Genomic DNA, 12,659 nt, shown 5'->3' with positions numbered 1-12,659 from the left:
TAGTAATATAATATGTCATCATATCTTTAATAAATTTTCTAAAATAAATAGGCAATTACATAAAAATTCTCTGTGGCTCCAACATCAAAATATTTTGAGTATTTAAAAACATTAAGTCTACTATTTCAGGTGGTTTTTAAAATAACATTCTTAGGAAGACTATGCAGATTTTACTATGCAGATTTCAAGATACTTACAATAATATAAACACTCTTTCCAGTTCCTGTTGGTCCTACAAATATTGAAGGCTTTTGATGGGTGGTTAACAATTCCATTAATGTGGAGTATCGAATTGTGTCCAGAGTTGGTACAATGATTTCATTAAACAGCATATCCTTAGGTATTGGAGGAGCATCTGCCAATTTTTTTAACCATGGTTCCCATTTTCCTGTGCCCTGTTTGTAATAAACAGCCAAGTAGGGAACATTATGTTATAAAATACTTTTTTAAATAAAATACTTTAAGACCTCTGCACTCCTGTTCCATTATAGAAAAGATGAAAAATCAAGACCAAGAAACCCTAATATTTATAACTGGTTTTTATTTTTAAAAAGTCTTCACCCTGATTTTTTTCAACCTAAATTTTATGTGAAAATAAGAAAAAACTAGGCTTTTACATGAATAAAAATAAAATTGCAATACTGTGATATTTATGATGCCCTGAAACCACTGATTATGGCAACCCAAAAATCAATTATTTTGGTGAAATGTTAAACTCTTTAATGGACTAATCAATGTATTTAAAAGCAAATAAATTTATTCAATAAATATTAACCAATATAAAAAATGTTTCTACCTACAACATCAGTTTTATATTGCCTGACTTTTATAATAGTATTTATAACATCAGCTTATCATTTCAGATGAGATAGTTTTTTTTAAAACATTGAGACTTCCAGTCAAGATGGAGTCATAAGTAGATATACTTTGCCTCCTCACGTAACCACAGAGAGAATTACAACTATACTTCAAAATAAATAATAACCACAACTGTCAGAAAATAGAGCTGTATGGAAGTCCAACAACCAAGGATTTAAAGAAGCCACATTCATCCAGATGGGTAGGAAGGGTGGAATCATGGAGATGGGAAGAGAGACACAGAGACATAGTGTGGCATGGAGAAGTGGCATTGGTGGTGGCAATGGAATGGGTGGTCCCACACTCATGTGTAGTGAATAAAAATCAGGAGGGATCCTTTGGGAGCAAGTGGTCCCAGCCACAGGTCATACTGCACAGCCCAGGTTTCTAGCCCTAGGAAGATAGATCCCCATAACTTCTTACTGTACAAATCAGTGGGGGTTGGGGCAGTAGAAAAAACTGCTGGATTTCAGAAGACTCTGCTTAAAGGTCCCACATGGACTTAGATTGTATGTAAGTCCACCCACTCTGGGATTCACCACCAGGGCAATAGCTGGAAGGGCACCAGTCCCATACAGGAAGTGGGTGAAGTGACTGGAAACAGACCAAGTGCCGGGCAAACCTCCAGAAGTCAGGCAGTGGTACTTTACCCTCTCTGATTCCTCCCCCAAAACAGAGCCACAAAGCAGTGAAGCAGGTTACACTGCCCTGGGGATTACTTAAAGCTCCATCCACCCAATTTACAAATGGTTAGAAAAGGTTCTAAGACAGGGAGTCAAAACAGCTCTATCTAACACACAGAAACAAACACAGGGAGGCTGCTAAATTGAGAAAACAAAGAAATATGACCCAAATGAAAGAAAAGAACAAAATCCCAGAAAAATGAACAAGATGAAGATAACCAACCTATCAGATGCAGAGTTCAAAACAATGGTAATCAGGATGCTCAAAGAAGTCATTGAGTATGGCAAAAACATAAGGAAAGAAATGAAGGTAATACTAAGTGAAATAAAAAATCTATAGGGAACCAACAGTGGAGAGGATGAAGCCAAGAATCAAATCAACAATCTGGAACACAAGGAAGGAAAAAGCATTCAGTCAAAATGGCAGGAAGAAAAAAGAATTAACAAAAACAAGGATAGGCTTAGGAACCTCTGGGACAACTTTAAAAGTACCAACATCTGAATGATAGTGGTGCCAGAAGGAGAAGAGGAGGAGCAAGAAATTGAAAACTTATTTGAAAAACTAATGAAAGAGAACTTCCCTAATTTGTTGGAGGAAATAGACATACAAGTGCAGGAAGCACAGAGAGTACACAAGTTGGACCCAAAGAGTTCCACACCGAGACACATCATAATTAAATTACCAAAGGTTAAAAATAAAGAGAGAATCTTAAAAGCAGCAAAAGAAAAGCAGAGAGTTACCTACAAAGGAATGCCCATTAAGACTGTCAGCTGATTTCTCAAAAGAAACTTTGCAGGCAAGAAGGGGCTGGCAAGAAGTATTCAAAGAGATGAAAAGCAAGGAACTACAACCTACATTGCTCTATCCATCAAAGCTATCATTTAGAACAGAAGGGCAAAGTACTTCCCTGACAAGGTAAAATGAAAGGAGTTCATCATCATCAAGCCATTATTACATGAAATGTTAAAGGAACTTATTTAAAAGGAAGAATATCAAAACTATGAACATTAAAAGGGCAAAAAATTCACAACTACCAACAACTGACCTAAAAAACAAACTAAGCAAACAACGAACACAGGATCAAAATGAAAAGTATGGAGATCACTTGGAGGGTTATGATCTGGGAGGGGGAAGGAGGAGAATTGGGGAAAAGGTGCAGGGATTAAGAAGCACAATTAGTAGGTACAAAGTAGACAGGGGGTATCAAGAATGTATAGGAAATGGAAAAGTCAAAGAACTTAAATGCACAACCCAGGGACATGAACTAAGGTGGGGGGATTGCTGGAGGGAAAGGGGGTACCAGGTGGATGGGGGAAAAGGGGGAAAATTGGGACAACTGTAATAGCACAATCAATAAAACATATTTTTTAAAAAATGAGGTGACACTAGTTAACAAAATTATATGGATTTCAAGTGGACAATGAGATTTTTTTAAATCATGGTTAAATAACAACTAAAATTAACTTTCAACCATTTTTAAATGTATACTGCAGTAGTGTTAATTATATTCACATTGTTGTGTGACAGATATCTAGAACACATAACATTTTTTGATATTATTATTATGAATTAACATTATATCTTTGCATCCAATTAGCTTGTGAACTAAAGCTTTTTTCTTTTAACTTTTTTTATTGTTGTTCAAATACAATTGTCTCCATTTTCCCACCACCACTTTCTCCCACCCTACCCACACCCACCTCACACCCTCAATCCCACCCCCCCGCTCCATCCATGTTGTGAACTAAATTTTAATTTGCTACGACAGTGTTTATAACAAAAAGTTTCAAAAGTATGTAAATTCTCTCCTTTGAAAAACAGCACACCCCTCTCTAGTCTCACAGAATCAAATTCAAGCATCTTGTCAATCAAAACACATCAGCATTCAGGTCCATCCATCCTCCACATCTTCATGTGTCCCATGACCCAGCTTCAGTGATGGATCTACTGGTTTTGAAGAGGCCCCAGGTCCCTGGGCCTCGACACACAGCATTCTTTGGGCTTAGAGTATTACATGACACTTTTTTGTAGAGGTTGGGAACTCACTGAGGGCAGTGCTGTGGTGCTTTATTCATTTGTGTATCCTCTGGCCTAGGGCTCTGCACATAGTAGAGATTTGTTTGAGGAGACTGAATTCACATCAGTCTGAAAACTGTATTGCAAAGAAATTTCTAGAACTTTCTAGAGCTGATGAATAAATAATTTCTTTTCCATATTTTGAAATGCAGGATATTATTAGTAATTTGAAATAAAGATAAAGAAATAATATCTTCTGGTTGGCAAGATGAAGACTCTCTTCTGAGGTGAACTTGGCAATATATCCTGAGTTACAAAGATTTACAAATTAATACAGTATTTCTTTCCCTAGGAACTTAGCTTAAAGAAATAATCAGATATGAATACTATGATATGTATAAGAATATTCACCAAAGCACAAAAACTAAAAATCAATAAAAACAGTTCGACGTCCAAGGGTATGAAACTATTTGAATAGATCATGGTCCATCCAAGTGATAGAAAGAGGGAGGCTTTAGAGAAATAAATTTAAGAAACATTAGTGAGAGAAAAAGGTGTTCTCTTTATTAAGAGAAAAAGAAGGATATAAAACTATCCATTGGGGATATGGCATGTTACCAATTTCACTTGGATCTGTATATACTTAAATAATACATATTCCTAAACTTTGTCTGCAGTACAGTATTTATGGGAGCTGTTACACAAAAACAAGTAAACAAACACCTCCCAGGATTTACTGTCCCATCTGTTCAGGAAGTGCTGAATGGGCACTACCAAGCCAGCTGTGTTTGTTCCTGCAGGACTTCTTAGCACCTGTGATACGCTAACATGCACCAAGAACTGCTGAGAGGTGTCCTTGACCGATATGCATTTCGTGCTGGAGCAGATGTCATAATACGTAGTTTTCTTTGAGGAGTATAATCAGCCTATGAGGTATCATTATTTATTTCATTTTATCAATGAGAAAAACAAGGTACAGGGAGATTAAACAACTAGTCCAAGGCTATACAGAGAGAAAGTGTTTTTACTAAGACTCAAACCCAGGTAGGTCTGACTTCAAAAGCCAGGACACCTTCCTTAATCCATGCTGTCTCTTAAGGTGAACAGGGGAGGCAAAGTGGCCACCGAGCCACTATGTGCCGTGTGTCTTGGAGGGGCACTCTGCCAGGTCAGTAGTTGCAAATCTTGTTTCAGAACTCTTACCTCAGTGACAAATTGATAATCATAAATTGTTCCTTTTTCAGGAAATGGGACAGTTAGTGCTTTTGAAGATATCTGTTCAGTATTACTCAGTAATTTAAACTTATTTTGAGTTGCTTCTGAAATTGAACCTTCCATTAGTTCTCGAAGAATATTATTAAATTTCAACCGATCATCATCTTTACAAGTAGCACCAACAGACCATATCAATGAAAAGAGAAAAATGCCCTGTAATGGAGAAATGAAAAGATAGAGTCCATTAAAGAATAACTTTAATCTCTTCTTGAAGCTTACATCAGATTAGCTAGATTAATATTTGTGAAAGGAAATTAATAAACTGATAGGTAATAGTAGGTTATCTCAAGATTTTGTAATAATTAGTTTTTAAATCAAATTGCATGTTTTGTAAAAATCTTACTATCAGAGGAGATAAATACAATGCAAAATATAATTTCAAGCCAGAGTGAAAGAGAATGATTAGTCTGGAAAATCACATATTTTAAGCACATGGCAGTCCCTTGATATTAAAAAGAACATTGAGATAATGTTTTATAAGTATAATAGACTGTTTTAATAAGAATAATCCACCCACAACATACATGTTTTTTAAATGTACATTTTGATATAGTGTTCTTTAAAAGTAGAACGAACTTGTGTCTTTCGTTTGCCGGGGGCCATAACGATCAGAGCATGGGCTGCGAAACTAGAACTGCCACCCCGCAAACTTTCCCCTTACCCAGCTCAGGCGGAGGCAGCGGGATGGGTGACAAGACCACCCGCCAGAGGAGAAAGCCTGTTTGCTTGTTTTAAAAACCAAATCCCCTCTTTAATGCCAATGCTGACACAGTCTTAACTGCACTCACACAAGCTGTGGACTCCAACACTGTTCTCCTCCTCTAGGTTACTCCCAGACTGTTTCGCTCTGGAAACTACATGAAACTAAATCAAAATTAACTCATTACATAAAATATAAGCAATAGGAGTAACACACCGACTACATTAGAAGTGTTTCTAATAGCAATATGTAATTTTATTAAATAATCTTATTTCTGTTTTACAAATATGTTTATAGATTATATATTTTCTTGGTTTCCTCAATCCAAATATGTATGTACACACACATATGAACATACACATATTTTAAATATTTGTATCATATCACATGAAAAAGAGAAGAAAATCAAGGAAAAAAAAACAATGTATTGTTATGATTTTGCAGTTGACAGAAAGGTCAACCTCACTGTCAAATGGTGATTGACATGTTGAAAACTGATCATGTCTGAGGCTGAGCAAATGACCCAAGATTCCAGCAGCAGATCTGAGATCACTGGGCTTCACCCAAACCTCAGGACACGACAGGACTGCCAACCCAGGCTTTTCCCTGTCAGCGCCTGGTGTTTGGGGCCTGATTTTTTCCTCACTGTTCAGCTACCACCCATTGCCCAGCCCCGATTCCAGGGGGAAATTGAGTTTCATTAATTAGAAAGCATTGGGGAAAGTAACAAATGTCTTTCCATTGCATAATTCACAGACAATGAACCTTACCTCAAGCAAAGAATACGTATCTCGATCATTTCTCTCTTTTGCTTTGACTTCATCAGCAAAGTCATCCATAAAACAGTCTATTAGATTCATTAAGGATCGGACTAAACTTGTATCTGAAGTAGGAGATAATTCCTAAAAAATCAGTGGAAAAGTCTATAAAACAAATTAATTTAAACTGGGCACTAATTAAAATAGCCTCAACTAATATTTATTGGACTCATTTTGTTCTGACAGCCACGGTATCTATGAAGAGGTACCATCATTACAATTCTAATTTATAGGAGGGGAAACTGAAGCACACATTTGTGCCCTCGTCCAAGGTGTGGCAGCTGTGGATGTCGCATCAGGTGCTGTCCTTTACTCTTGCACTGACTCTGCAATTTAAAAACTGACTTTTACATGCTCAGTTAATTTAGGTAAAGAGAGAGAGTCCAATTTTAAACACAAAACACTAAAAGTTCTTTTAAAGAAAGCAATTAATTTGCATGTCTAAAATGCTTCATAAATAAAACCCATTTTAAAACATCTTGGGTTATAAAGATGTCTACAGCAGTACTCACAGTAAATTCATCCCTATGGAATATATTTTCAAGTCTTTAAGGGAACAAAATGTCGCTGGGGTGCCGTAAGTGTTGCCACTTCACTTCCTTAGGCCTCACCATGAGAACTTATAAAATAAATGAAATAATGTGGCCAGCTCTTAGAACCATGCAGTGTACAGGAAGTTCTAAACTAACCTCTGTCTTCTGCCCTCCATGCTCCTCCAGCCTCTGGAGTCACATTGCTTCATGGTCACAGGCAGGAACTAACTCTCTGAAGTGGACTTCATATTCAGCCACAGGCTCAGTAGAAGGAGGCAGAAATGACAACTGAGCTGCAGACTAGGGTGGGACTAAGTATGACTGACACCAGTGTGCAATACACAGATCACATATAGTAGAAACGTACACTTGAAACCTATATGAGCCAATTAACTGATGTCACCCTGATAAACTTAACTAAAAATACAAATAGTTATGTGTTACTAAAAGACAGATACTTATAACTCAATAGTTAATAACAGACATTCCTAATTTCTTAAAGAGAGGACAAAAATGCAAAGTGCATTTTAGAAAGCTTGCATCAAAAGTGGGTCTTTCTCTGTTTTGCTATTAAAAGGATAAATTTCAATTATATGGAAATTCATTTAGTTGGAATATCTACATCCTCTGGAAATGTCAGAAGAAAAATAAATCCTGTAGCTTATTTTATTATGACCTCAGTAAATAAATGTTTGATTGTTTTGAAGTGTGATTACTTCAAATTTACAACATGTTTTGGTTTACTTTTTACAGCCAAGCTTCTAGAAAGAGCAGCCTATAGTCGCTGTGGTGCCAGCGTGTCCCTCACTGCTCAGCCCACAGCCCTGAAGCACCCCGCCTCTCCCCAACAGTGCACGGGCCAGCATTCTGCCTCCGCCTTCTCAGTGGCCAAGTCCGAGGGACCTGTGCCAGTCTCTGGCTGCCTTGACCTTTTAGGAGTTTCTCATTGCACGGACTGCTTGCTTCTTACAATGCTACCATCTCCTCCCTCTGTCCTCCTGACTTTGCTGGTGCACTTAGGATTCTGTCCTTCGCTCTCTTCTCCTTTTTCTTCTGGATTTTCCTTTTAGGTAATTAACCAGTAATGTGGGTTTAAACTCCAGATCTGTACCTGGAGTTAAACTTCTACTTCAAGATTTTCTGTTATATTTCAAACAGCAGGACAAATACCAGCCCTGTGTTCCTATATTTGTTCCAGACCCAAAGTCTTCCTAAAAGACCTTTGGTCTACATCTCCCAAAAAAGAGATTAAGTACATGTTCCATACACTTTCCAACTGGAGAGGCTTTAAGAAACTCCCTGGAATTCCATCAACTCTGTGAGGAAGACTCCCATTCATGCAGGCACTTCTCTACCTTTTCTCTCGCCCCCTACCCCAAGCCCCTAGGATGTATTCAAAGGAAGGAAAATGGATTTGCCACTTTAGGACCTCTTTCAATCCTTCTGCCAGGGACTACTTCTCTCCCATAATCCGTGTTTCTGGCTGTTGACAGTGCTCCCTAAACCGTCAGATGCACTCACGCTGCGCGCAGTGGGGCCCTCACCGAGTATGTCCAGACAGCAATATGTGCTCCTCTCTTATTACCCACTAGCCAGTCTTTTAGGTGGCCCTTTTTCCTGGTTACAAAATAATATATACTCATTCTAGGAACTTTGGAAAATGAAGAAAATTATATAAATAGAAACTACTTAAAATGTAAATAGTCCATTAGACATGAGAGACATTTTAGAGTATTTTCACCCAGATGTGGTTAGGTGGGCTTTTGAGACTTTTTTAAGAGAAAAAAGATTAGCACCATACATTTTCTCAAACCTAAGGTGCTTCACTTAAAATATTTTTTATGGAATAAGTATATAAATAAGAATTTTTTAACTAGAAAAAAGTTTTAGTCAAATCAGTTAAGAAATCACCTTAATATCTAGTAATTAACAATAAAAGCAGACATTAACATTGATACATTTAGCTAATTTGGATTTTCCATTTATTTTTTTAAATCTTTAAATCCCCATCCCTCTTACCTTTGTGTGCTTTCTAATGAATTCGACAGAAACAGGAACCATTCTTTCAAATAAGTTTATTATAAATTCTTTCTGGGTGGTGCCTAAGGCAGCAGGCAGGAGATTTAACCAGGACATCATCAGCGGTCTCCAACCCAACATGTGTGGCTCCATGTAAATCATGCCACACCTGGACACCTGGAATGACAACAGCTGTTTACCGCCAAGGCACTGCCTGTGAAAGAAATACCACTGGGCACATCTCTTTCTTACAAGCTCTTAGAAAAAAAAATGCTTAAACTTATATAATTTCATGATCTAATTTTCTTATGTCTGACTTTACCAAACAGTCGCAGACAAAGAGGAAAGAAAACCTGACTCAAATTTGTCAAGGTATGTCAACGGATGTGTCTGCTCCTGGAGAATCAGAGGTCGCTGTCAAAGTGGATTCTACTCACACTTTTCATTTTATTACCAAGTTAAATTTACTTGGTAATAAAAGCAATCATAACATTCCAGATTTATAAGCAGGTGTCAAAACTGAGAACTTACAGTGGCAGGAGAAGCAACTTCCAAATCCATTGGTTCGAAAATGAGATTCATTTGTGGTGACATTTGAATAATCTCCCCGCTCATGAGACACAGCTTTTTGTTGTCATCCAGTACAGTGTTCATATTCTCGATCCATACTGCATCCACTGGTCCATCAAAAATTAGCCATTTCCTATCTGGTGTCTGGTTTATGCATATGGTAAGTACAGGGCAAAAATGGAATAATGATAACATAAGGAAACAGTTCAATAATATTTCAAAATTTAAAATGTAACTCTCTTAAAATTAATTTGACTGTGAAAATGTAAAGGCACCTTTTGAATAAAGTATATATGTGAATAAGATATATATGTAACAGGAACATATAGAATATATGTAGAATAAAATATATATATATAGAGAGAGAGAGAGAGAGAATGATAGATTAACTGAGTAAGCCTATACAGCATGGGGAAAAGTAGGATTTCATTTGTTTGTATGGAAAATGTTACAATTAATAAATAACAATAGAAGGATAAACTGGGTTTTGTGTACTCACAACCATAAACCTGCTTTTGCCTCACACTGTACATGCCGTGGACAAAACACAATATAGCACTTTTCTTAAGATTCTATCTTTTCCACTATTTCTGAATTCATACATAACATGTTTCAGAATGTATTATAAATTAAAAACGTATTTTCCAGGGAAAACAGGATTTTCATTTGGATTGCCTGACTCTATATAGTATTGTGTTCATACAGATTAATTATTGTGTGCTAAGCCAAATTTTTTGTTCCCTCCACACACATACATATACACACACCCCTTGGGCTGGACTACTTCATGGAGGAATAGGACATTAATATCAATGTAACATTCACAGTCCCACATCAATAAATATCAAAATATTTGCACAGTCTGGAATATAGTAAATGCCCAATAAGCATTAAGGAGTGGCCAGGTACTAGCTGGCAAGTACAAAAACAGGTTCTCCTTTCCAGATTCTCATGAATCGGGCTTTTTGTGTATGGAAATGATGCCTTGGTTCAACTTTAGCAAATGTAAATTTGAGCTGAAGTGTTGAACAATTTGAATCCATCTTAACACATTCTCTGACCCTGTGGCTGCCTGCATTAATCTTGATACAGTGGGCCTGCCATGGCCTCTGGCCACCACACACAGTCACACTCGAAGGTCAGCTCTGACCGAGCTCAGGGAGCAAGGCAGGGCCCATACCTCAGAGATTAACTCCCTCGTACCAGTGGCTTCCCATAACTGCTAATATACACTGTCGGGAAAAAGCTCCCTTGTAGTGGCGAGATATTGGGCTTTGTAGTCTGAAAGGCCTTGCTTTAATTTGGCTCTACTGATTATCAGCTTCCTGACTTTGGGTCAGCTACCTACTCCCTGGGACTCAGTAGTCATGCAACATAGCTTCCTGGAAAATGTAATGTCAGCTATGTAAATGAGTATAAAGTGGAAGAGATCTCACCATTATTTTTGTATAAATAATGCAACTGCATACATTATTTAGAGACTTTACATGTTAATCTGGGCCAGTGTTCATCTGCTGCAGTGAGAGGACCTGAGACATTACATCAATAGTCCCAGATCTCTGCCTGCCCTGCCTGTGCCTCAGGATTACTTTTACCCTTGAATGACTAGCGAACCCTGATACTGGACAAGATCTCTGCTCCATTAGAGTCTGTCCTTGTGTTACTCATTGCCCTTGGTCCTGCAGCCAATCGGAGCAGAGCTGAGATTTGATGTTTTTCTATTATTACACTGACTCACGAGTCAGGATCGGGTGGGTCTTCTTATGCAAAAAGAACACCAAATTTAGTATGCATGTAATCAGAACAATGGAATCATTCATTTTATTTATTAATTTTTAAAAATAAATGTCTCTAGCTTTGGCCCTCTTTCCTTTAAGATTAGCCTCGGCAAGCTCTCTCCCATATGATCGCACTCTATGCACAGGTGGCAAACACAAGGCCCACGGGCCAAATCCATCCCTTCACCTTGTTTTATGCAGCCCAGCACCTTGTTTCTACCCAGAGGCAGTGCTGAGCTCCTTGCCCCTAGTTAAGGAGTAGTTACATTTATACAGTCCTAAAATTATATTCAGCCTTTTGAAGGCAACCATGAGGCTGATGTGGCCCCCGGTGAAAATGAATTTGACGCCCCTGCTCTATGGAGAGCCTGAAAGCATATGGCAACGAAATAACCATTTATTGGTCTGTGAACTCTTTTTGTAAGAGTGGGCAACAGCCACTCATCGGAATAGGCAGAATAAGCCAGGAGTAGGTAAGTACCCACTCCCATTCACAGCATTTAGCAGCTGGCATATCCTGTATGCCTTCCGCTTTCCACAGAAAGCCCATCGTCTTCTTAACACAGTAGAGGGACAGTGCTGGAACTTTGAAACATTTTTTGTGATGGTCTGCAGTTTCTCCTCTAAATGCTGGACTACATCTAACCGTTAGTGGGTGTGCCAGCAAGGCAAAGGAAGAACATCACTGACAGAGCAAAAGGATCAAGTTTTTCAGAGGCTCTCCTTCCTGGACCATTTGGCCTGAACAAAGAAAACAGAAACACTTCTCCCTGTCCTTTTTCCCCCTGTCCTTCACCAGGGCAAAGCTGCTTGCCCGCAAGGTCTCTGCATCTTTCTAGGTGTTAATGAGGTTCTTCACACAAACACTGCCAGGCTACCCAGTAATGTGTTTTGAATAAATATCTTGAGCTATAAATACGTTTGTTTGAAACACATGAAAAAATCAAAAATTGGTGACAAGGAAATATCATAGATTTCTAAACATGCATGCAAACGTGTCAGTACTTACCACAGAAGAAGCAAATACTCTGAAACTGACGGCGAGGACCCCGTCAGACCACTCATGGGACACCAGGTCAAACTGTCCGTACAGCTGGCCCATGGTGACAGACTTGGGATTTAAAACAGTAATCTGAACTCTGTTTTCTTCCATCAACCCCTTAGTGGGAAAAAATCAATTTATTTATATTTTAAAGAATAGTGTCTTTATGTAAAGAAAACATGACTGCATATATAGAAAATCTTAAAGATTCTACAAAGAAACTACTATCAGAAGTAAGGAGTGCATTTACCAAAGACTCTAGTATACAGGCTCAACATGTAAAAACCAATTGTATTTTCTAGGCCAATAAACAATTGAAAAATAAAAATTTTAAGATAACATTTACAATAGTATTTGTAAATGGCA

General features: G+C 37.9%; 1 protein-coding gene across 1 annotated transcript in view; it reads right to left on the bottom strand.

Moving 5' to 3' along the window:
* Positions 1 to 12,659, bottom strand: part of DNAH7 (dynein axonemal heavy chain 7) — a 228,158-nt gene that overhangs the window by 106,998 nt on the left and 108,501 nt on the right. The window contains exons 32-37 of the mRNA XM_045850123.1: positions 12,261 to 12,410; positions 9,435 to 9,617; positions 8,904 to 9,080; positions 6,304 to 6,435; positions 4,762 to 4,986; positions 198 to 395 (exon numbers count right to left, since the gene is read on the bottom strand). Of these exons, the coding sequence (XP_045706079.1) occupies positions 198 to 395; positions 4,762 to 4,986; positions 6,304 to 6,435; positions 8,904 to 9,080; positions 9,435 to 9,617; positions 12,261 to 12,410 (1,065 nt within the window). The remainder of the gene's footprint in view (positions 1 to 197; positions 396 to 4,761; positions 4,987 to 6,303; positions 6,436 to 8,903; positions 9,081 to 9,434; positions 9,618 to 12,260; positions 12,411 to 12,659) is intronic.

Source organism: Phyllostomus hastatus, unplaced genomic scaffold, assembly GCF_019186645.2.
Source record: "Phyllostomus hastatus isolate PE091 unplaced genomic scaffold, TTU_PhHast_1.1 phas_contig_1, whole genome shotgun sequence".
In the NCBI taxonomy this organism is placed as follows: Eukaryota; Metazoa; Chordata; class Mammalia; order Chiroptera; family Phyllostomidae; genus Phyllostomus; species Phyllostomus hastatus.
This window is presented reverse-complemented; position numbering and strand designations above follow the sequence as displayed.